The sequence below is a fragment of the Oncorhynchus masou genome, chromosome 21, assembly GCF_036934945.1.
Source record: "Oncorhynchus masou masou isolate Uvic2021 chromosome 21, UVic_Omas_1.1, whole genome shotgun sequence".
In the NCBI taxonomy this organism is placed as follows: Eukaryota; Metazoa; Chordata; class Actinopteri; order Salmoniformes; family Salmonidae; genus Oncorhynchus; species Oncorhynchus masou.
The window spans coordinates 35973361-35998739 of NC_088232.1; the positions used below are offsets into that span (position 1 = coordinate 35973361).

Sequence of the window (25379 nt, forward strand, 5' to 3'; positions counted from 1 at the left end):
CTTTAATGTGCCTGTTTGAGACGGGGATTTTATGGAGCGAGGGATCTAAGACTTTTCTTTTTAAGTACTAACTTTTCAGTAGTGTTTGAGCGGGCTCACCTGATCAGGTTTGGGTCATGGTTGTCCCTGTAGATTATGTATTTTCTTACTCAATTAGTGTGCAGTATTTCAAGTTTAGTCCCTCACCTTTCAAGAGCAACTACTCCTGAGACCCTGGAAAAGGATTGTGGGTAGCTGGGCATATTCACCTGTTCTTAATACATCCCTCTGGATTCTTCTGGAAACCAGTGAAGCAGTCTCACACTCTGACCAGCCAAGTGTTCCTGTTGTGTTGTTAAGACATTTAGCTATGCAGTAATAACCAACACAAGGTATTTACTGCACTCATTAATGACTTGCAGGTTTGAGTCAAGTTGCAAAAGTTATTCCGGCAGGCCGCTCTGTATATAACGTCCCACGCTGATTGTTAGGAGAAAATGAAATAGTTTGGCTCATGTTTGCCCAAGTCATCATTGTTTCCTTTGAGCCTGTGTGAGCTAGGTGGTTTGGCAGGGCAACAAAGACCCATCCACAACAAACAAGGCTTCAACATTCAGCCGTCACCCACATGTCCAGTTCCACTGGAGAGAGCCAGAACAGGACAGGCCCATCTACTGCCACCATGTCATATCTAGCTCGTGGGCCAAACGCTCATGGTGTTGGTTGGATGACTGTCTTACCCCAGTATCTGTGGCGTCAACATGTGTTATATCCTCACATTCTTTGAGAGTAACAGATTGGACACCCTACTCACATTCAAAGAACAGTCTGTGTTTATGAAGATTTATCATACATTTCTCATTTTGAATGCAGACCAAGCTCATTTAAGTGATTGCAAGGTCTTTTCAATAGCCATCTGGTTGGGATGTTTTGGAGGAGATTCACACACATTTCCCCTCAAATGTTTTCCCTCGGCAGGCTTTGGTTAACTCACTTATGAAAGTGCTGGAAATGTGCTACATTTGCTGTTTAGGCACGCTTGTTATTGTTTTACAGCTTAGCCCAATAATAAATGCCAAATTCACACAGTACACCGCAGTATACAGTCTACTCTCGCTCACACTTTCTCTCCCCCACCCAACCCAGGCCAGAGCTTTTTTAATCCATTCCTGCTGCGAAATGTCAGATATTTAACATTTCCCGCTCTCTCTCTCCCTCAGTGTGTGAAAAGGCTGTTCAGAAGGTGTGTGCTAGCTCCTCTGAGAAGGACCTCCAGCCCTTCAAGGAGAAAATGGAGGCCTTCGTCTCGACCGGTGAGTAAAACAAACCATAACCAGAGAGAGGGGAGGAGAAGAGACATGACTCGGACAGTAGCGGTGCATGGGTAAAATCACTGGGATGCCAGGGGAAAAAAGCCCTATCACAACCTGCTGTATGTGTTGTCTTAATTGCGTTACTTGCTCTATAACCTGTTAGTTCATATGCCTTGCCAGCGTGATATATAGGCATAAGGCTGAAACAATAAGAAGATACAGTGGCAGAATAAATTGGAGAACTGGAGAGCAACCTCTGTCCGCTGAAGTCCACAAAGCATATTGCATGTACAGTGCATTCAGAAAGTATGCAGACCCCATGACCTTATATCTACCTTAAATGCCTGATTGGTGGAGTGCGGCAGAGATGGTTGTGAGATGGTCGTCCTTCTGGAAGATTATCCCATCTCCTCAGAACAACTCCGGAGCTCTGTCAGAGGGACCATTGGATTCTTGGTCACCTCCCTGGCCAAGGACCTTCTCCCCTGATTGTTCAGTATGGCTGGGTGGCCAGCTCTAGGAAGAGTCTTGGTGGTTCCCAACTTATTCCATTTAATAATGATGGAGGCCACTGTGTTCTTGGGGACCTTCAATGCTGCAGAAATGTTTTGCTACCATTCCCCAGATCTGTGCCCTCGACACAATCCTGTCTCGGCGCTCTACGGACAATTCCTTCGACCTCATGACTTGGTTTTTGCTCTGACCTGCACTGTCAACTGTGGGACCTTATATAGACAGGTGTGTGCCTTTCCAAATCATGTCCAATCAATTGAATTTACCACATGTGGACTCCAATTAAGATGTAGAAACATCTCAAGGATTATCAATGGAAACAGGATGCACCTGAGCTCAATTTCAAGTTTCATAGTAAAGGGTCTGAATACTTATGTAAATAATTTTAAATACATTTTCAAACATGTCTAGATACCTGTTTCCGCTTTGTCATTATGGGGTATTGTGTGTAGATTGATGAGTAACAGTTTTTTATTAAATCCATTTTAGAATAAGGCTTTAACGTAACAAAATGTGGAAAAAGGGAAGGACTCTGAATACTTTCCGAATGCACTGTATATATATTTGTATTATTATTTATTTTTGACTAAATCAATATGTATTGGTTGTCAATGTTTTGGCGTCAAACTGATGGCAGTTGTGAAGAAAAGTCAATAGTTGCAGTTACAGGATTTAGGCTATTTTCTCTTCAACCATTGAGTCCATCTACTAGAAACTTATGGACAATATTGGAATATAGATATAAACTATATGACTATATATGATTTTTTTTAAAGTTATTCAAGTATAAATTACCAAAGTTACAATAGATTGACATATATTTCCTGTTAATTAACAAAATTACTATAGTTTCTGGTAACTTTGGTAAATCACCTGTAGCTTTGCAACCCTAGACATGACCCCATGTGTTGACCTCCAGGGGGTGCTATGTGTTGTTTTTATATGTTGTTTTAGTAAATACTGCTCCAGCTGACTCATAGCGTATCACCTAACCCAGGCTGGGCAGGGCAGGCTGTTTGAGCCCCAGTGGAAGCTAATAAAGCCAGAGGCCAGAGTGGCTGTACTGGGTATGGCCTGATTGGGAGTTTAGATGTGTTTACACTCCCCTTGTTCTCCGTAAGCCACTTTTTCTCTACTGATTATAATGGCAGCTCTTGGAAATGAGGATCCTCGATTTTTTGATATCACTCACTGTATCTGAGGCAAGCAGAGGCCTGTGTCAGAGCCCGTCCACTGAACTGAGTGATGAGATGACCTTCCCCCTTCTCCTACCGCCAAATCATACTCTGTGACACACTCCCAAGTTCTACCAGTAGATAGTGATGATGTATTTTTACCCCCTCTGTCATGTCTCTAAGCCAGCCTGTCATCTCTCTGAATGGAGAATGAACCCACTGTTCTCCAAATCTGTCTTCAGAGATGAAATATTCTCCACATAGACTATTTATTGCTGAGGAGAATGTCATGTAAAGAAATCAAACTCAGAGAGAAACTAGAAAGATCCTGTTTTCCTTTCTCAAAAACACTGAGAGGAACCATTAAAGCCCAAAGCTGTAATTTAGCTCTTCACTATATATTTTTTTGCCTTGTCAGGCCGTTAGTTGGGTGGTGGTGGAGCCCATGCCAGCGTTAGTTCGAGACAGAGCTGCCTGTCAGGGACAGGAGTCTAAAGCCTAAGCCTGTAGAGAGGATCACATTGCCCTTAACATGCTGCCTGTACTCATGGCTGCTATAAAGCTGGCAGGACATCCCTGGCTGAGGCCTCGTAAAGGCTGGTTGGACAGCTTGGGGACCACTGTGTTAGCCAGGGACACACTGCACCGAGGTGGAGACGCTCTGATCCCTTCTACCTCTCCCCCCTCCACTAGACATCTTCACCCCAGACACTTCCCACAGCCCCCTCCAGTGCCTTGCAAAGGCAGCCAGTCAGCCAGTAGAGCTGCTGCCGTTGAAAACAGAAAGCTTTTTCACGTCCATCATGCAGACACGGGCTCCTGTATGGTTTCTGTGGTATGCAGCATGAGGAAACAAAGAGGTCATAGTGTTCCTAGAGAGAAAGTGGACATCCATCTCGGAGCGTTCCTCCAAAGGGCCAACGTGTTCAACTGTGATTACTATTGATCATAGGGATGTGAGAGGCAGAGGGAAGGAGTTTACAGAGACGCGGTGTGATCCCTGATTTACTGGAAATTACTGTGTAAATATTCCCAGGAGTTATTGTTCACATAGCAGAGACACATCTGATTCTAACTTGCATTACAATGTGTCTTGCAGACAGAGGGAGAAGCATTGTGTCAAGCTTATGCAGAGTGGATGCCAGACTTGTGTCGCTAAAGCATCATAATACATACAGAAGCTCTTCCCCATTTGAATGAGTGCCAACTAGGACTCCCATACAGTATGTAGGTGTGCTTCTGCCAATGTTCTCACACAGTTCACTGGTTTTAAATGATCAAGCTCTCAACAGTCTCGCAGTGGGTAAACATAAGTGCAACCAAACAGAATCTATCTCAAAGCAACTTGGTAAGCCAACAACCACCTGCATGCAATCTCGCCACCTTCACCATCTTCACATAGCTGCCACAGGCGAGGCGAGGGCCTTCACATTTCTGCATGCTCAAAGAGCCACAAAGAGCGGGCTATTAACAAAACACACTGACTCAGGTCTATAAACCTCTATAGGTCTGGTAGAGCATCAGAGGTGTCTTAAAGTGGACCACCTCTGAGGCCAACATCCACAACAACGTCTTTTATCTCTACAAAGTACTAGTGACAGACAAAAGTGTCAGCATCACGCAAGGCGATCTAGATTTTACTACATTAAAGGGCAAATTGCACACATTACTTGTGGCGGACAGAGAATATTGTTAAACAATAGGCTCTTTCTATAAAAAATGCAAATGAGGTATCTCACAGAGAGATTGCATCCACATGTTATTGGAGGTACAGAGTGAGAACTGGAGGCAGGGCAGTGTTTTCAGCATAGAAATTATTAATGTACTGTATGTGTTGCAAACAAAGTCTGCCTTGGTACGTTTGTCTCCTAGTTACACATTGCAAATGGAAATGTGTTCTAGAATGTTTACTCTTTTTAACATTCCAGTGTGTCAAACCTCTATCTGTATTATTGATCAATATCACAGAATATTTGAAAGGTCTTTAAACCATGATGGTTGCCACTGGCTACAAAATGGTATTGGTTAACAAAAACACATCTTAAACATAAACTTTCCAGTGGGAAACATATAAACCATTCTTAATAAACAGAGCTCCTCCAGCAGTTGCCTTTACTTGTGAAGCAGTGCGGTTTAGTGCTGGTGACAGGTCCCTTCCATTGCTCATCTCTTGAGGATGATTGTATGACTTTAATATACAGAACAAAGGAACAGTTCTCACACAAAAGAGTTGTGGGGGATCTAAATATTGAATTGACTGAACAGTATTAGTGTTGTCCAGGCGTGCGCGTGTGTCGGTGTGCTTCTGGTAGCAATCTCGTCATCGGTATTGATGGACAGTGATAACCATAAGCAAGCATGTGTAAGAAGGGAGACAGTATTATCTCATACACACTGTATGCTTTTTTATGGAGGAGGGAGAGTCTGTTGGTCATAGTGCACTCCATGCTTGCTCCTGTGCGAGGCAGTGGAGCAGAGCAGCTCATGTGACCGTGTCTGTGGAGCGCTGACCCAGAACTGCCTGGGAGACTGTCGGGAGGCTGTGAGGAAGCTGTGGGGGCTGTGACCCACCCCTGCTTCCCATCCATACATACAGTACTGCTCTTCCTCATGTTTCATCTGCTCAGATTTTGGACATTTCTGCTAGAATGCTGAAATGCTGAGTCCCTAACTTCAAATCAAATCCAATCAAATGTTATTTGTCACATGCGCCGAATACAACAGGTGTAGGTAGACCTTACAGTGAAATGCATACTTACAAGCCCTTAACCAACAATGCAGTTTTAAGAAAATACCCCCCAAAAAGTAAGGGATAAGTATAACAAATAATTAAAGAGCAGCAGTCAATAACAATAGCGGGGCGATATACAAGGGGTATTTTAGCCATTTGATTAGATGTTCAGGAGTCTTATGGCTTGGGGGTAGAAGCGGTGGCTGGAGTCTTTGACAATGTCTTTGACAAGGTCTAGGGCCTTCCTCTGACACCGCCTGGTATAGAGGTCCTGGATGGCAGGAATCTTGGCCCCGGTGATGTACTGGGACATACGTACTACCCTCTGTAGTCCCTTGCGGTCGGAGGCCGAGCAGTGATGCAACCAGTCAGGATGCTCTCAATGGTGCAGCTGTAAAACCTTTTGAGGATCTGAGGACCCATGCCAAATAGTTTCAGTCTCCTGAGGGGGAATAGGTTTTGTTGTGCCCTCTTCACGACTGTCTTGGTGTGCTTGGACCATGTTAGTTTGTTGGTGATGTGGACGCCAAGGAACTTGAAGCTCTCAACCTGCTCCACGACAGCCCGTCAATGAGAAGGGGGGCGTGCTCGTTCCTCCTTTTCCTGTAGTCCACAATCATCTCCTTTGTCTTGATCACGTTGAGGGAGAGGTTGTTGTCCTTGCACTACACTGTCAGGTCTCTGAACTCCTCCCTATAAGCTGTCTCCTCGTTGTTGGTGATCAGACCTACCACTGTTGTGTCAAATCAAATGAAAGTTTAATTGTTACGTACGCCAAATACAACAGATTTAGAACTTACAGTGAAATGCTTACTTACAGGTCCTAACCAACAGTGCAATTTGTAAGTAAAAAATAGGTATTAGGTGAACAATAGATAAGTAAAGAAATTAAGAAGACACTGAAAAATAACAGTAGCAAGGCTATACACAGTAGCGAGGCTATAACAGTAGCGAGGCTATATACAGGCACCGGTTAGTTGGGCTAATTGTAGTAGTATGTACATGTAGGTATGGTTAAAGTGACTATGCATATATGATAAACAGAGAGTAGCAGTAGCGTAAAAGCGGGGTTGGTGGGTGGTGGGTGGTGGGACACAATGCATATAGCCTGGTTAGCCAATGTGCGGGAGCACTGGTTTGTCGGCCCAATTGAGGAAGTATGTACATGAATGTATAGTTAAAGTGACTATGCATGTATGATAAACAGAGAGTAGCAGCAGTGTCAAAGAGGGGTTGGGTGGGGGGATGACACAATGCAAACAGTCCGGGTAGCCATTTGATTACTTGTTTAGGAGTCTTATGGCTTGGGGGTAAAAGCACCTATCAATATAACACATTGTCAAGTTTTTAAAACAAGAAACTTGTGGCGTCTGGTTTGTTTCAATATAACTAATTTTATATGTATGGGCTCCCGAGTGGTGCAATGGTCTAAGGCACTGCATCTCAGTGCAAGAGGCGTCACTCCAGTCCCTGGTTCGAATCCAGGCTCTTATCACGTCTGGCTGTGATTGGGAGTACGTTAGGGCAGAGCACAATTGGCCCAGTGTCGTCTGTGTTTGGCTGGAGTAGGCTGTCATTGTAAATAAGAATTTGCTCTTAACTGACTTGCCTAGTTCAGTAAAGGTTAAATAAATATATATATTTATATAATTTCGTTTAACTTTGAACTTTTACTCAAGTATGACAATTGAGTACTTTTCCACCAATCTACTTAAGTACTTTTAAAACCAGATACTATTAGATTTTTACTTTTAGTTTAGTCAGTTTCGATAAAGGAGTTTTTACTTTTACTCAAGTATGACAATGTATTACTTTTCCCACCACTGCCAGGGGCATACTCCAACAGTCAGACATCATTTACAAACGAAGCATGTGTGTTTAGTGAGTCCACCAGATCAGAGGCAGTAGGAATGACCAGCGATGTTCTCTTGATAAGTGCGTAAATTGGACCATATTCCTGTCCTGTTAAATATTCCAAATATAACGAGCACTTTCGGGTGTCAGGGAAAATGTATGGAGTAAAAGCTGACATAAAATATCCCAAAAATATTCCATACAAACAAAAAGCTAATTACTCTCAGATTTTGTGTACAAATTTGTTTACATCCCTGTTAGTGAGCATTTCTACTTTGCCAAGACAATCCATCCACCTGACAGGTGTGGCATATTAACAAGCTGATTAAGCAGCATGATCATTACACAGGTGCACCTTGTGCTGGGGACAATAAAAGGCCCCTCTAAAATGTGCAGTTTGGTCACTCAACACAATGCCACAAATGTCTCAAGTTTTGAGAGAGTGCGCAATTGGCATGCTGACTGCAGGAATATCCACCAGAGCTGTTGCTAGAGAATTTAATGTTCATTTCTTTACCATAAACCGCCTCCAACATTGTTTTTTGTATGTCGGTTATTGTATGGGCAGACATAAGCTACTGACAACGAAAACAATTGCATTTTATCGATGGCAATTTGAATGCACAGAGATACCATGATGAGATCCTGAGGCCCATTTCTGTGCCATTCATTCGCAGCCATCACCTCATGTTCCAGCATGATAATGCACGGACCCATGTCGCAACGATTTGGAATTCCTGAAAGCTGAAAATGTCCATCCATGGCCTGCATACTCACCAGACACCAGACATGTCACCCATTGAGTTTGCGATGCTCTGGATCGACGTGTACGACAGTGTGTTCCAGTTCCTGCCAATATCCAGCAACTTCACACAGCCATTGAAGAGAAGAGGGCCAACATTCCACAGGCCACAATCAACAGCCTCATCAACTCTATGTGAAGGAGATGCAGTGCAGCATGAGAAAAATGGTGGTCCCAACAAATACTAACTGGTTTTCTGATCCAGGCCTCTACCTTTTTTAAAGTTATCTGTGACCAACAGATGCATATTTGTATTCCCTGTCATGTGAAATCCATAAATTAGGGTCTAATGAATTTATTTCAATTGACTAATTTTCTTTAATAAACTGTAACTCAGTAAAGTCTTTGAAATTGTTGCATGTTGCATATATATTTTTGTTCAGTATAAATAGTAAAGTACAGATACCCCCCAAAACGACAAAGTATTTTTACTTAAGTACTTTACACCACTGGTTGTGAACAGGGCCCGACAACGCCTCTTCCCCTTCAAGAGACTGAAAAGGTTCGGCATGGGCCCTCAGATCCTCAAAAAGTTCCACAGTTGCACAGTTGGGAGCATCTTGACTGGCTGCATCACCGCTTGGTATGGCAACTGCTTGTCATCTGACCGCAAGGCACTCAAATTTTAATATTCTAGAATGATCTAGAATGTTTATTGCTTTTAAGATTCCAGTGTGTCAAATCTCTATCTGTATTATTGGTCAATATCATATACTGCCCTGCAAAGGGTAAGGTCAGTCCTTCACTAAAGATCCCATTGTACACTGGTTTCCACCAGGCCAAGTTCCCAGCCTTTCCCCACCAGACTATCATGGCCATAATCATCTAGTTCATATTTGCGCAACCCTGACGTCTTCACTGTGTTGGCAATCAATTGTCTTGGGCAGAGGCTTTGAAAACCTGTATATTTGTTTGTGCCATGGTAATAAGAGGCTGTAGGCTCCCTCTTGATAGGACAACAATATGAACACCAGCACAGCTTAACAAAGTTCAAAGATTGAGGCTGGCAAGGAACAAGGTATATTCATCATTTCTGAGAACGAGAGATATATCGACACAGACACACACACTAACGTTCACACATACACCTTTGATGATTGATTGAGTATGTATGGAAATGAGTTGAAGTTGAAAGTTTACATACCCTTTGGTTGGAGTCATTAAACGATTTTGTCAACCACTCCACATATTTTTTGTTAACAAACTATAGTTTTGGCAACTCGGTTAGGACATCTACTTTGTGCATGACACAAGTCATTTTTCCAACAATTGTTTACAGACAGATTATTTAGTTTATAATTTACTGTGTCACAAGTCCAGTGGGTCAGAAGTTTATGTACACTAAGTTGACTGTGTCTTTAAACAGTTTGGAAAATTCCAGAAAATAATGTCATGGCTTTAGAAGGTTCTGATAGGCTAATTGACATAATTTGAGTCACTTGGAGGTGTACCTGTGGATATATTTCAAGGCTTACGTTCAAACTCCGTGCCTCTTTGCTTGACATAATGAGAAAATAAAAAGAAATCAGCCAAGACCTCAGAAAAACAATTGTAGACCTCCACAAGTCTGGTTCATCCTTGGGAGCAATTTCCAAACGCCTGAAGGTACCACGTTCATCTACAAACAATAGTACGCAAGTATAAACACCATGGGACCACACAGCCATCATACCGCTCAGGAAGGAGACGCGTTCTGTCTCCTAGAGATGAACGTACTTTGGTGCGAAAAGTGCAAATCAATCCCAGAACAACAGAAAAGGACCTTGTGAAGATGCTGGAGGAAACAGATACAAAAGTTTCTATATCCACAGTAAAATGAGTCCTATATCGACATAACCTGAAAGGCCGCACCGCAGGAAGAAGCCACTGCTCCAAAACCGCCATAAAAAATATAGACTACAGTTTGCAACTGCACACAGGGACAAAGATAATACTTTTTGGAGAAGTGTCCTCTGGTCTGATGAAACAAAAATAGAACTGTTTGGCCATAATGACCATCGTTATGTTTGGAGGAAAGGGGAGAGGCTTGCAAGCCGAAGAACACCATCCCAACCGTGAAGCACGGGAGTGGCAGCATCATGCTGTGGGGGTGCTTTGCTGCAGGAGGGACTAGTGCACTTCACAAAATAGATGGCATCATGAGGCAGGAAAATTATGTGGATATATTAAAGCAACATCTCAAGACATCAGTCAGGAAGTTAAAGCTTGGTTGCAAATTGGTTTTCCAAATAGACAATGACCCCAAGCATACTTCCAAAGTTGTGGCAAAATGGCTTAAGGACAACAAAGTCAAGGTATTGGAGTGGCCATCACAAAGCCCCGAACTCAATCCCATAGAACATTTGTGGGCAGAATAGAAAAAGTGTTTGCGAGCAAGGAGGTCTACAAACCTGACTCAGTTACACCAGCTCTGACTGGAGGAATGTGGGAAGTTTGTGGAAGGCTACCCAAAACATTTGACCCAAGTTAAATTGTGAAAACTGAGTTTAAATGTATTTGGCGAAGGTGTATGTAAGCTTCCGACTTCAGCTATACATATATTTAAAAAAATGTATAGCAGTGGAGCTGTAGTCACCGATGCAGTAAAGATTGTGTAATATTCTTTCACAGAAAGCTTCCAGGTCCTTAACACAGCTTATACTGGATATGTAGTTCCCTAGCCCTTCGTTATCTGAATGCTTGGTAAACCAGTGGTTTGGAAAAGTGTGTCAGAGTTTTAAAGGCCTAATTTATTGTCCCTCTCAACATGCGTGTCTCATAACTTTCTAGTTAGCCACTACTGGTTTCATGTTTACACAGGTAGCAGAGAAAGAGAAACTTCACACATCCTCTTTCTCACTCACTCTCCCTCGCTCTCTCTCTCTCTCTCTCGCGCTCTCCCTCTCCCTGTCTTTCGCTCTCTTTCTTTCTCTCTTTCTTTCTCTCTCTCGCTATCTCTCTCTCTCTCCGTGGACAACTCTCTCTCAGAGCGCCGGCCAGCCTGGTGCCACCTCCACACAGAACCATACCAGAGAGGACCTCAGGCGCCAGCTCGACCCCCCCGCTGTGACTAACGCCATTGGTCATGACTCTCCCCCCTCCTCCACCATCCCAGCCATGGCCACCCCTTCCTTTCATTAGGTTTATCTCAGACAATCAGCCTGCTTATGTAAAAAAAAATGGGGTGGTAGCAGCTTAAGCTCACCCTCTCCCAAAAGACCCGCAAACCTGCCTTTGAACAATTTTTGGGAGACTTCCCCTCTTAAATCTTCAAGTGGGAAAGGTCCCCCATCATTGTAAAAAGGATGAATCTGGAAAAATGCAATAAATCTGAGATCACAGGCACTCTCTGGCCCTAGATAAATTCTTGCACCTCGCCCTGGCCGGCCGCACACATCTGCCTTGCATTTAGACACTTTTACATGGCAGGAGTACACAGGAGCCTCCAGTTCCCGAGCCTCATACACTCACTCCTCAGCCCAGCTCTGTGCTGCCTGTGCCCCTGCTCCGCGTCTCTGCTCCTTTCCCCTCCTCAACACAGTCCACTGAGACCTCTTCTACTACACCACACTCCAGACATCACCAACTCACACTCCTCATCAACACACTATATATATATATATACTGTACAGTATCAGTTAAAAGTCTGGACACCGACTCATTCAAGGGTTTTTCTTTATTTTTACTATTTTCTAGATTGTAGAATAATAGTGAAGAAATCATAATTATGAAGTAACACATATGAAATCATGTAGGAACCAAAAAAGTGTTAAACAAATCTAAATATATTTCATACTTGAGATTCTTCAAAGTAACCACCCTTTTGCCTTGATAGCAGCTTTGCGCACTCTTGGTATTCTCTCAACCAGCATAACCTGGAATGCTTTTCCAAAAGTCTTGAAGGAGTTCCCACATATGCTGAGCACTTGTTGGCTGCTTTTCCTCTACTCTGCCGTCCAACTTATCCCAAACCATCTCAATTGGGTTGAGGTCGGGTGATTTTTGAGGCCAGGTCATCTGATGCAGCACTCCATCAATATCCTTCTTGGTCAAATAGCCCTTACACAGCCTAGAGGTGTGTTGGGTCATTGTCCTGTTGAAAAACAAATGACAGTCCCACTAAGCACAAACCAGATGCAGAATGCTGTGGTAGCCATGCTGGTTAAGTGTGCCTTGAATTCTAAATAAATCACTGACAGTGTCACTAGCAAAGCACCATCACACCTCCTCCTCCATGCTTCATGGTGAGAACCACACGTGCGGAGATCATCCATTTACCTACTCTGCTACTCACAAAGACATGGCAGTTGGAACCAAAAATCTCACATGTGATGTGTCTGTTACTTTAACTCTGTGAAGCATTTATTTGGGCTGCAATCTGAGGTGCAACTAACTCTAATGAACTTATCCTCTACAACAGAGGTCTTGGGTCTTCCTTTCCTGTGGCGGTCCTCATGAGAGTCAGTCATCATAGCGCTTGATCGTTTTTGCAACTGCACTTGAAGAAACTTTAAAAGTTTGAAAGTTTTTGGGATTGACTGACCTTCGTGTCTTAAAGTAATGATGGACTGTTGTTTCTCTTTGCTTATATGTTCTTGACATAATATGAACTTGGTATTTTACCAAATAGGGCTATCTTCTGTATACCACCCCTAACTTGTCACAGCACAACTGATTGGCTCAAACGCATTAATAAGGAAAGAAATTCCACAAATTGACTTTTTACAAGGCACACCTGTTAATTGAAATGCATTCCAGCTGACTACCTCCTGCAGCTGGTTGAGAGAATGCCAAGAGTGTGCAAAGCTGTCATCAAGGCAAAGGGTGGCTACTTTGAAGAATCTAAAATATATTTTGATTTGTTTAACACTTTTGGTTACTACATGATTCCATATGTGTTATTTCATAGTTCTGATGTCTTCACTATTATTATAGAATGTAGAAAAAGTAAAAATAAAGAAAACCCTTGAATGAGTAGGTGTGTCCAAACGTTTGACTGGTACTGTGTGTATATATATATATATATATGTATATATATATATATATATATACTGCGTGCATTTTATGTATGGGTGGTCCTGGGAATCAAATCCACTAACTATCCTGGCATTGCAAGCGCCATGCTCTACCAACTGACACACAAATATCTTACCTCTTACAATCAATCTCAGTGAAATGCACAGACACCTCTATCACATGCTCTTTCATCCTAGACATGTCAACCTGGTGACCCTCCACCCTGACACTCATTCCTCCCCCTGGGAGAGGAAAGGTCTGTTCCCACAGTGTCCCCACCTGGGCTCCACCCAGTGTGACCCTGTATCAGTGGAACTGTATGGAGTCTCATTGTTGTACCTCAGTTTCCCTCCCATTGGAAATATCTATTTCCACTACTCTATGTACTTTGACCTCAATGACTCGACGAATACTGCCTCACACATGGGTTTGTTTACTCCATGTTGTTTTTTGTCTTTTCCAGCTCAAAAGGACCACACTGCTGAGGATGACAGGCTCAACGCAGCACAGAAAAGGTATGAATCGTCTCTATCCATTCTAATATGATAACACAACACGATTTACCTAGAGGTCTTAGACCAAACAACATGTCATCTGTGTAACAGAGGAGTTCTTTATTTTCTGACCTGGCTGGTTGCATACCTCTGGAATACTCTAATGTTGGCGTTTATAAGACCTTTCGACATTCAGAAGGGAACCCAGCCAAGTATAATGGATGGTGGATTTCATGAGGGCATGATGGTTATTTAACATGTTTCACATAGCTAACATGGCTTACATCAGATAAAAGTAATGCAGGTCATTTGTAAAGCTGTCTGTAGTAATCAGATACGGATTGTGATAAGACAGAGGCTTCAGTACTGGGGCCTTGCGGTATCCAGGCTCTTCAGTCATGTAGCAGAAAACCCAGGTCATAACCTGGCCCACTGTAGACTGGCCCCGAGACAGGAATGGCTGCCTATGTAGACACACCAAACTCACATACACCTCCCTATACACACACTGCTCCCGCACTGATACTTTTACATACACACACTGTGCTCACTCCAGTTGTTGTCAAGCCTTATCTTCCGTGTGTGGTATTGCAAACTTCAAGAGTCACTGTAAGAAGCGGCCCATCTGATTTATGGAGATATGGTCAACTGGCAGACGTTTAACGAGTGTCAGAGCGAAACCATATCTGGAAAATGTCATATCGGAAAAACACACTAGAAAGAGCAAACAAAAAATATTTTTACTTGTTTAGATAGAGACCAGAATTGTTTGCTTTAAATCATAACTCTCCCAATTCCAACATAAATCATGAAAAGCACATAAAGGAGAAAGTTTCCAAACGTCCCTGTTTCATGTTTCCATTTCAAGCCAAGAGAAGCACTCAGCTTGGGTATGCATGGGTCTCTCCATCTCTCTCTCTGTCTCCTTCACTCCTCTCACTCGCTCTGTCCCCTCTCCCTCTCTCTCTCTCTCTTTCCACTATCCCTCTCTCTCTCCCTTTCCCTCTCCCTCTCCTGGTGGTATTGTGATATCTCTGTCTGCGGCTGTGTGACTGACACCAGTGTAATGAAGATGTTGAACTTGGGGATATTGATCAAAAGGGTCCCGCGGCTAACAGCCCCCAGCCTTTAATGAAGTTTGCCTTTAATTTCACCTAAACGAGGCCGGGGGCTGCCTGGCGCTGGGGGGGGCTCTCAGGTTCCCAGGGACGCACCTCATAAAAGTGACACGCTGGTGATGAATATGGGCAGTGGGCCGTGGTGTGTGTGTGCTGTGGTCTGTGTGCTATAGTGTGTGTGTGCTGTGTGTTCTTTGGGCCCTGGGTGGGCCCCGACCCTCACATTAGGGCCCCGTGTTAATAAGGCTCATAGACATCACCACACCTAGCTACTGAAACGCTGGGCCAACACTGGGCCAATACTGGGCCAATACTGGGCCAACCCGTCCAGGAATGGGATTGCGGTTGTTTGTTATGGTCCATGTGGCCTCAAAACAACAACCATCATAGGACTAAATAGGTTGTAGTGAATTTGGATACTTGGTTGGTAAAATGACTTTATGGGAAGCTGATATGATACACAGTTTATGACATCAGTTTTGGGGGTTTGTTATAGTTTTCCTGGGCATCCTATACAGTGAGTAATGAGGCCCTCTCCAGAACACACAATCCTAATTTGTTCCTTTTATTTTTCAGTTTCCCTGAGGTTTCCTGATACGTCCACAGTTAATGGACCATTACAGTTCCCCCTCCCTCATCATGCTCAATTTCATATGACACGACTGCAGCGTGTGTGCTGCTTACATACGTATGTGGTTACAGGGTGATTCGCTGGAGGAATATTTGAACTGTCCCAACTTCCGCTATCCAAAGTATATTGAAGATGTCTTATCTCTGTTAAAGAAACAACAGATGATCACAAAAGTGTGTTTACCGTTCTAATCTGTTTTTGTATGGAATGTTTTAGCGGTCCAAATATCCTCTTGATACCTGGTTTCCCAAAGCTTTTTTAACTGGCCTATTTTACAGCCGTCAGTGAGGAATGCTGGACATAGGTACAGTAATAAACCGTCTCATGGTAGTTGCGTCGTAGCCCTCCAGAAGTATGTGATATGTGTTTGTAGGACTTGGAGTGGGCGGGTGTGTCCTGTGCATGTGTGTGTGCGTGTGCGTGTGCGTGTGCGTGTGTGTGTGTGTGTGTGGTGCATCTTTGTGTTAATGTGTGTGTGTGTGTCTGTGTGTGAGAGAAAGAGGAAGAAAACGCAAGGGAAAGAGCTAAGCTCACCACACTACAGACTGTGTGTGATTTGTGTGAGCTCTGACACCTGACCCAGGGTCAGGGAAGGAGCCAATACAAAAGCGGCCTAGTTAATCACGCTGGACCGTGCTGGTCGGGTCTACAAAGGCTTCCAGAATTGATTCCCGGCTGTCTTCTCTCTGTTGTGTTCGTCCTGGATTCTGCTGGCCTGGTCTGTTCTGGTTGTAGAGCGAGGCAAGGCGAGGATGATATACTGCACCATAGGAGGAGGAGCACATGACAGTTATCTGAGGAATTGGGAGCAGCCGTCTGCCGCGCACACTGCCCCGGTCCCCAACAAACCCTGCCCAACATGTCTTACATTAGCGTCGCAACAGCCACCTACCATCTGGAGGTCAAAACCTCTGTGTCAATCTGGGAACATCTCCTGAATCATGACTCCTCTATATCAGGCGTGTGACAGACAGGCCTAGAAAATGCCTTTAATGTTTGGGTTCGAGAAAACCCCGGAGCAGCAGGCTGCTTTTCAAGCCCTGTGAGCACTGCTGAGAGCCTTGTGAAGAATTTAGATTTGGTTACAATTGAATTAGTCTGAGGATCTGCCATACACAGGGTTGTGGATTCTCTTCTCATAAAGACTGAGAATCTTGAATCTCTTCAAGTAGTTCTCCCACCTATTTGTGGATTTGAAGACCTAATACACAACATATTTGCGTCAAGCATGTCTCAGAGTGCAGGATGATGAACGTTACAAACGTGTGTGTGTGTGTGTGTGTGTGTGTGTGTGTGTGTGTGTGTGTGTGTGTGTGTGTGTGTGTGTGTGTGTGTGTGTGCGTGCGTGCGTGCGTGCGTGCGTGCGTGCGTGCCAGCAACATGCTGTGTTTTGATGTAACATTCACACACTCCTGTGATCATCTTGCATATTGTCTGCCAATAACTATTGTTCCTGGATCGAAACAACGTGTGTGTGTGTGTCAGCCAGATCTTGGCTAGATCCCCTGGCACTGTTCCCCTTCAGGCTGTAGACGAAGGTCAATGTGATAACAGGACCTCCGTTACCGGCTCTCCCCTGTGACCCAGCAGGATGTCCTCTCACTCAATCTCTCTTCCCTCTCTCTTCTTCCCTCTGGTTCTCCCACACAGCTTCCTGGACATGGTGGGCTACTTTGGGCTCAAGCCAAAGTCTGGGGAGAAGGAGGTGGCCCCTGGTTACGTCTTCATGCTCTGGTATGAGTTCTGCAGTGACTTCAAGAACACGTGGAAACGGGAGTGTAAGAACATCTCCAAGGAGAGGTGAGTGGAAGAATCCAGGCTTGCATCAGAGATCATATTAAATCACACAGCTTGTGATGAAGGGGACAGTTCTACAGCTCCTTTCCAACTGTATCTATTTCTAGAAGCCTGAGTGTTCTTTTTTTGATGACATAAAAGGGGGATTTTTTGTGACTGGGTCAAAGTTCATTCTTCACACTTTAAATATGTTGAACTTTAGTCGCTCTTTTCTTACCCATCTTTATTAACACGTAACAGATTGTTGGTGTCCATCACATTTATGTGTGGTACAAACACCCCAACAGGGCATTAAATAAATTCTGTAGAAAGTGTGGAGTGGAGATGCTTTTACCAGTTCTTATTAAAGCACACAGGCATCAAAGAGAAGGTAGGCAGGCCGGGACCAGGGCCTGGTACAGAGTCAAAGCCTGGGACTGGATTTACGGTGTTTCATCTGACCCGATGTGTGGTCGGATGGGAGTCCAACTGCTGGACAGCAGCTCTCCTGGAGTCTTCCTGGCTTTACTGGCAGGGGACAGAGGCTCGTTAAAGACTGTGTTCTGGGAGGACTGTTAAACATTGTCATGATCTGACCAGTCCACAGAGCTTCAGGCTTACTGCATATGGAGACATGCAGCACTGCATATGGAGACATGCACACATACAGTCACCATACATACAGTAAAGCAGGGCAGCTATCTTTGAACTGGTGAGTTATGGACAGAGGTAATGCTCTCCCAGCCATTCCATGGACCCATGTGCTCTCTTAATTGTTTACTAGGCAATCATGTCCCGTATTACACACAGCTGATTGTGCTTATGTACAATTAACTTTATTTGAAATACGGTTTGCACACCCATAAAACCCAAGTGTTTTTAAGTCTAGCTCATTATCTCATTGGCCCACTGTTATTCTCCCTGCTTTAAGCAGTGGGCTTCACTACCTGCTAACTCCAGAAGGCTCAACAGAACAGAGTGGGGCTGTGAGGGAGGATGAGGACTCTCTGTGCCATGCTTACATGCAGTGTTCGCGGTAAAATATAACATGTTGCGGCGGTGCTTCGCTGTGCCACATACAATATAGTGCCCAGGGTGGATAGGGTAGGCAGGGTAGCATAGTGGTTAGAGCGTTGGACTAGTAACCGGAGGGTTGCAAGTTCAAACCCCCGAGCTGACAAGGTACAAATCTGTCGTTCTGCCCCTGAACAAGCAGTTAACCCACTGTTCCTAGGCTGTCATTGAAAATAAGAATTTGTTCTTAACTGACTTGCCTAGTTAAATAAATGCTGATATTACAGTACAAATAACTTCTGGAGGGACTGAGGCCGTTGTTAGCGAACTAACTCATGTACGCCAATGTTAATAACAGACATCAAGAGGTTTTCTGTCTTAGACATGACAGTGTGGTGCCACATGGTCAGATATGTGACACAATGCACAAATTTGAGGGAGCTGTCATGGTTTATGTACTATTATCAAAGGTTATTTTAACCTAGATAGGTTAATGTTAGGTTGATGTTTTCTCTTTCTTCCAGGCTGAAGGAAGCGCAGGAGAACATGAAAAAGATCACTGCTGAGAAGAGGGTGGAAACCAAGAAGATCAATGCCAACAGTCTGGTAAGAACTGGACTCCCTTCAACCTCCCTCAAATATTTTGATCAGTAACATGGTTGCTATTACCTTGGCTACTAACACAGTCGATCATGGTGGATCATATCATATAACACAATGCTTTAAACCTCAGCTATCCCTTTTTCTCCTCTGTCAATAGAAAGAGAGACTGCGTCAGAAGGAAGCCAGCGTGTCCTCCAGCTGAAAAGGATGACCATTGAAGGACAGAGTGGAGAGAGGAAGTGGAGATAGATGGCAGATGGGGAAAGTCTGCTGGCTTCACCACTTCTCGCCTTCACCACCTGCCTCTTACCCAACATCATACCTCATATAGCCCTGGGTGCCCCCACGCTGTGGACCTCTCTACTACGGCCAATTCTACCGTCCCTACTGACTGGACCATCTCCACCACTCTCCATGGTGCACCCCTCTTTCACCTCAACCTCGTTCCCAGATGAGAGGCACCTTGTGTGGCTTCCATCACTGTGTATCCCTAGGACTACCATCCAGACCACTTACACCACGGGAAATAGGAACATGTCTGCCTGATACCCTGCTGTAGATATGCCGACTGCTAAGTCTAGGTAGGCCCCTGACCCCTGACCCCTGACCGCTAGGCTTCCTAGGCCTGCTGGAGCTGAGGACCTACATTCATTCCCCAGTCTGGGTTTCTTTAAGGACAGCATCACACATCTTGATGACATAATCCAATGCATTGTAGCTAGGTTATACAAATACAATAAATACATCAAAAATAAAGAGGAGGCCTCATTGTTGTTGGGCTATGTCAGCAGATATGGCTACCAGGTGATGTTCACTCAGAGAAACTATTACGATTGAATGAGTAAGACATTCAGGAGTTGTTATTCTAACAATGATTCAGAATATGAAAGCAATATACAATGCTATCATGTGGAGAATAGCTATTCATCTGCTGTGGCCCATTTTTGAAGTGTGTCTTGTCAATGCCTTTCATATGGTGTTTGTTTTCATATGAGCAGAGACTGAAACGTTTGACCTGATGTTATATTATGAAGAGAATCAGTAGTCTTTATTGGACTGAGAGTCCTGTTGAAGGCATAGCGATGTGGGTCCTGGTCAGAAGGTAGAAACTGGATGTAACGGTGTTAACTTTCTCACTGCACCAGACTGACCCCTCCTGGGTGATAGCCAGAGAATGTCAGACCTTGGCAGCAATGCTTTGCTCTCATCCCCCGAGTCAGACATCACGCTCTGAGATGAACAAACAACCCTGCTATAAGCTACGCTGAGAAAAGCAACAGGTCTTGTGAGTATGGCTGCAATGACACATTTTTTAAGTGTATATGATAGAATCGTTAGTTGTTCCCAATGAATGTCGTTCATGACATATGTATGTCACAATTCTAAGCACTTTCCTTCTTGCATCAGCTGTATTTAGTAGCTAAGCTACATCCCCTGTTCTTCTCAGAATGGTACTTGATCAAATGTATTGCACTTTTTTACACCTCAGTTTAAACTCTTATGCAATTCTATGGCTTGCGTGCTATGATAAGAACATTTATGAATTAATGTTGCAATGAAAATTGCATCATCCATTTCGAGTTTTTAGAGAAAACTATATTATATTTATTTAACAAAATATTTGTCATTTAACTCTGGAAGATTTAAACGTTGTTTTGGAAAACTCTAAATGTGAAAGATTTATTTTATGCCAAAACATTAACTGTTAAAAAGTTGTGTATTATTTGTTTCCTACCCTTAGCTTGAGGAGGATACATGAATGGCTCAGTAGTCAGGTGAAAGACGTGTTTAGTTTAATTTGGATGTGACATATTATGTAGAGCCTTATTCATTTACCCCAAATGATCTTGTTTCATACTTGATCCAAACTGATAGGGAGAGTATCTGGCTAAATATATTGCCTTTTGATTTATTTAAATCAAGAACATTTTTACTTTGTTTAAAAATAGAAACGATTACTCCTATCAAGCCATGTGTATACTTCACCCCTGTCAGAACCTATTGAGTGTAAAAAATAACATCGTTGTTTCATAGTCATTGAATGTGCCATTATTTTGCATGAAGAGTTTTCACAATCTTACAATTGCAAATTGTCTGTTTACTTGACATTTTTTTCAAAACCAAATTAATAGGTTAGAAGTTAAATATTATGAAGGCCTATCTATAATGTAAATTGGTTAATTTAGTTACAGGCCGATATATGTCTCCACGTTTTTTTACATGTTTATCGTAAAATAAATCATTTGCGCTAGGTCAAAGAAATAGATGACAGACACCACAAACATCACAACATTTCAGTCACCAAAGTCTTAACTGAAGTCTATAGATGAGGAACTTTGCAGCTATGGAAATGAACGTTTAAAGCATTCTTGTAAATTGTTTCTCTACTTTCAGCACTCCCTAATAGGCTTAACATTCAGGCTCAGTAATGATGCAGTAACTAAATAAAGGTGAAAATATGTTCATTACAATGCCTCAAGTAGCCAAATTGTTTCATTAATATATATGATTAATTTATGCGCAATTATTTATTACATTGCACCTGTTCCTCTCAAAATGCATCTTTTCATTATGAATGAATAATTGAAACGTGTTAGAAAGCGTGATAATAATGGGAGGAAGTAGACCTAAGTTAAATGGATAGAAACAATCAATTACCCTGAAAACATGACTTGTGTATTTGCCTACAATTGGCCGCAAACTTGATTATCCTGCACTACATTAAGTACAGTGAAGGCATGGCAAGGCTAAATCGAAGAAAAGCGAGGCAACTGATATGTTCTTAGCCTAAAACCTTGCATTTCCAAGCAGATGTATTTTTTACGCATGGGGTGGCAAATTACCATTTGCCAAAATGCGCACGAGGCTTAAACAACTGGACAATAAAGATTTGATGAAGAAAACTCGGCCCGGTATTACATTTTTAGCGAAGGGCTATTGATTGATGTATTTATTTTTAGAGAACCGTGTAGAGAACCATCTACAGTACACTGTCTGAACAAAAAATAGTAATGCAGCAATGGTTTTACAAATTCGTCATAGCCCGGTATAGCGTCAGATTGTCCACAGAAAGACATGGGCCTGTGGCTGTTAGCCGATGTAGAGGCTTTTGTAAACTCTGATAACATCGTTTCAATGGGGTTCTTGAGAAGGTTGTTGTGTCTGACATGTAATTGCGTTTCTTGTGGTCTTTCCTCATAAATTATATTCGTTTTACGACGAAATGTAAGCTGTCCACGGGTCTAAGGAACATATAAAGGTCCCAGCAAGAGGTTGGCTCCAAGCAACAAGGAAATAACCCCATCGCTGGAGAGGATGCTTTTATTTGGTGTTTCGGGTTAACCTGATGCATAAAGTGTTCTGTATGAAATCGGGAGTCTTTTTAATTTACTGCAACTTTCAGACAAAGAATGTGAACAAAAAACAAGCACGTTCAGTGAACACTGCATCAATGTCAATAACTGTTTATTTTGTTTTGTGGATCACTTGCTTTGATATAATTATCAAACCGGTTGCATATACAATTGGTGTATGAATAACATTTTAAAACTAAAAGAAACGCTTCCATCTATAGCATTATAAACAATTACGTACACGGAGTGTACAAAACTTTAAGAACACCTTCCTAATATTGAGTTGCACCCCATCCCCTCCAATCCTTCCCACAGTTGTGTCAAGTTGGCTGGATGTCCTTTGGGTGGTGGACCATTCTTGATACACACGGGAAACTGTTGAGCGTGAAAACCCCAGCTGCGTTGCAGTTCTTGAAACAAACCGGTGCCCCTGTCACCTCCATACCCTGTTCAAAGGCACCTAAATAGTTTGTGAATGGCAAACAAACACTATTGTCTCAAGGCTTAAAAATCCTTCTTTAACCTGTCTCCTCCCGTTCATCTACACTGATTGAAGTGGATTTAACAAGTGACATCAATAAGGGATCATAGCTTTCACCTGGATTCACCTGGTCAGTATGTCATGGAAAGAGCAGGTGTTCATAATGTTTAATACATTCAGTGAACATCGACCATTTTTATTTAAATGTCAAACTAATACAAACATTTTGTTTGTTTCGATGTATAGCGTGGAACATAGGTATAGGCCTAGCATACTTTACAAAAGCTATCTTTTCTCCACTAGGCTATATTGAACATTGGAGTCACAAATCAGTGGAGCATTCTTGCCACATTAAATAGTCGTCACTTGTCTTCAAATTCCACATAGTGGAAACTAGTCTTCAACCATTATTTAAATGCATTGTCCGTCATATTCCCTTCCATTGAAATTTGTTGTGATTGCCTAAGGATGTTTCTGTCCAAAAGAGTGTAAACATCCTCTGTGAAACGGTTCTGCAGTCCTATTTGCGGAGGTTGGAAAAGCCGTGCGCTTGGTTACAAGTCAATCGGCAGCTTGTTGTGTTCATTCCATGTTATTATACCATGAAACGTTGCTTGCCACAGGCTGCTATTGGAATTTGATTAATACAACATTTGACACATAAAAGTATAAGGTACAGCAGGCTTTGTTTACAAAATAGTATGCCCACGTATAGGCCTATCTACACAAGCCTATATATAACATGGGATGCACATGTTTTTAATTTATTACTTTCCTTGCAGATTGAACATTTCCCATATTTGGAAGAGGGAAATATGCTCCCAGTCAGTCATATGGGTTTTTTCGTTCATGTGAGCAATCCAATAGCGGTTTGATGAGCAGACTTATTGGCTGCTTCCCGGTCAATCACACCACATGGCTAGTCCAATTCTATGGATATGCAGCGGCACTGCTTTACGCGCTGGATGCGCTTCTTCTTGGTGGGCGGCTGCTGGTCCGGGCAGTTCAAAGTGTAGGTCATGGTTGTAAATCGTTTCGGCTTGCAGAACGAACAAGACTGGAAGGCTCCCTCTTCCCTGCGGACATGTCTGGGGATGTAAAAAGAATTACACTGTCCGTAGCAGAACCTGTTAATGATGGTGCGGCTGATGCAGCCCTCCTCGTGGATGGTCTGTTTGAGTGGCTGGGTCTTGCACCAGTCGCGTTTCAGATAGCGGCGCTCGGTGACATGCAACGCTTCTTGGCTGGACTCCAGCACCTCCTCAGCCGGTGCAGCAGAGCTCTTTCCCCGCCCTCGGGAACCAGAGCCCGCCTGCGGTGTCTGTGGTTGCTGCTCCGATTCGTTTGGGTTGTTTTTGTCAGGATGAGGGATGGCGCCTTGGGAGCCCCTGATCCGTTTGGAATCCACTGGAGATGACAGCAGCCCAAGGACGAAAACCATGCCACAGAGGATACGCGCCGATCTGGCCATCCTTGAACAGGAAAGATACGTGAAGGTTGAATCATCATCCATAGCCTAGCATTTTAATATTTGTTGTTAACAACAACCCAGATTTACGCTGCGTAATTAATGCATGGGCTTTCTCGTCTGCCTCACGAAACATTACACATAACTTGCGATTTAAGAGGAATAGAAACATTAAACATTGCCTTTAATTAACATATTTATTTTCTTGTTTTTACATTCACAATATAATCCATATTACCCAACTCAATCGTCAAACCAGAAAGAAGATAAAAGCTATCAGAATACAAATGTATATTTTATGGATTTTGCGGTATAGTTATAAGGCGAAAGCCATTGAGTAAAACCGAATAAAGAAAAACTATCTTTATGCATGAAAGTAATCATTTAATTTCACATGTATATTTACAATAGTCTACAACAATCATTGAGATATGTATTCTAACGACAGAATAGGTATACATACCACGTGTGACATGATAAGAAACCTAATTCGATAACATGCCCAAGTTTTACGCACATACTTTCTCAGATGTTAAGCGTTGAACTTCACTTCACTCACCTGTCAAAAGCTCCAAGTAGCCGCAAATGAAATGATCTGTGGTGGGTGTTTTTATGAAATCTCCCGAGGCAATAGGCAGCTAATGGCGGAGACTGTAGTACTGCAGACGGGGCGCGCGTTGGTGGGAGTCTGGAGTCGTTAACGATTCCATAGAAAGCGGCTGGAGTTTCAATACAAAATGCTGCAGCGCCGGACTGTCTCCTTTTTAAATGTCTGCCAGCTGAGATGTGCACAACAGACCCCTCAACATTATTGGCTAAGCATGATGCAAGGAAAATCAAAACTATCCGCCCCCTCAACACTTCCCCGAATACACTTTAAGAAAACAGACAACCAAGGAATATCACGGGGGAGGGGGTGTAGGAGAACTTTGGCACGAAGTTCATGGAAACCATGCAGACTTCAGTGCTGAACTGGGCACACATTTGGGAATGTAATGCATGTCATAAATATAAAGTAAGTCTAGCCTATTTTACACATCTGCATGTTATCTCTAATATCTCACATTTTCTATAGGCTA

At 43.0% G+C, this 25379-nt stretch overlaps 2 protein-coding genes across 3 annotated transcripts in view; one reads left to right on the forward strand and one right to left on the reverse strand.

Annotated features, from left to right (window-relative positions):
- The window catches only part of LOC135508246 (formin-like), a 69411-nt gene extending 47526 nt beyond the window's left edge, over positions 1-21885 (forward strand). Inside the window, exons 13-17 of one of the 2 annotated variants that reach the window (XM_064928305.1) lie at positions 1200-1292; positions 13826-13877; positions 17256-17405; positions 18920-19001; positions 19156-21885. In XM_064928305.1, the coding sequence (XP_064784377.1) occupies positions 1200-1292; positions 13826-13877; positions 17256-17405; positions 18920-19001; positions 19156-19200 (422 nt within the window). In that variant the 3' untranslated portion in view covers positions 19201-21885. Of the gene's footprint in view, positions 1-1199; positions 1293-13825; positions 13878-17255; positions 17406-18919; positions 19002-19155 lie in introns of those variants that run through there. The other variant, XM_064928306.1, reaches the window with a different exon arrangement.
- Positions 21886-22446: 561 nt separating this feature from the next.
- LOC135508247 (gremlin-1-like) lies at positions 22447-25084 on the reverse strand. The gene is made up of 2 exons (XM_064928307.1): positions 24860-25084; positions 22447-24304 (listed from the first exon to the last, which is right to left on the reverse strand). The coding sequence occupies exon 2, from the start codon at positions 24301-24303 to the stop codon at positions 23752-23754; it is 552 nt and encodes a 183-aa protein (XP_064784379.1). The 5' UTR covers position 24304; positions 24860-25084; the 3' UTR covers positions 22447-23751.
- Positions 25085-25379: the final 295 nt, after the last annotated feature.

Bases quoted from the DNA above. Each gene is read 5' to 3' on its own strand.
- LOC135508247 (XM_064928307.1), bottom strand. From the start codon at position 24,303: ATGGCCAGATCGGCGCGTATCCTCTGTGGCATGGTTTTCGTCCTTGGG.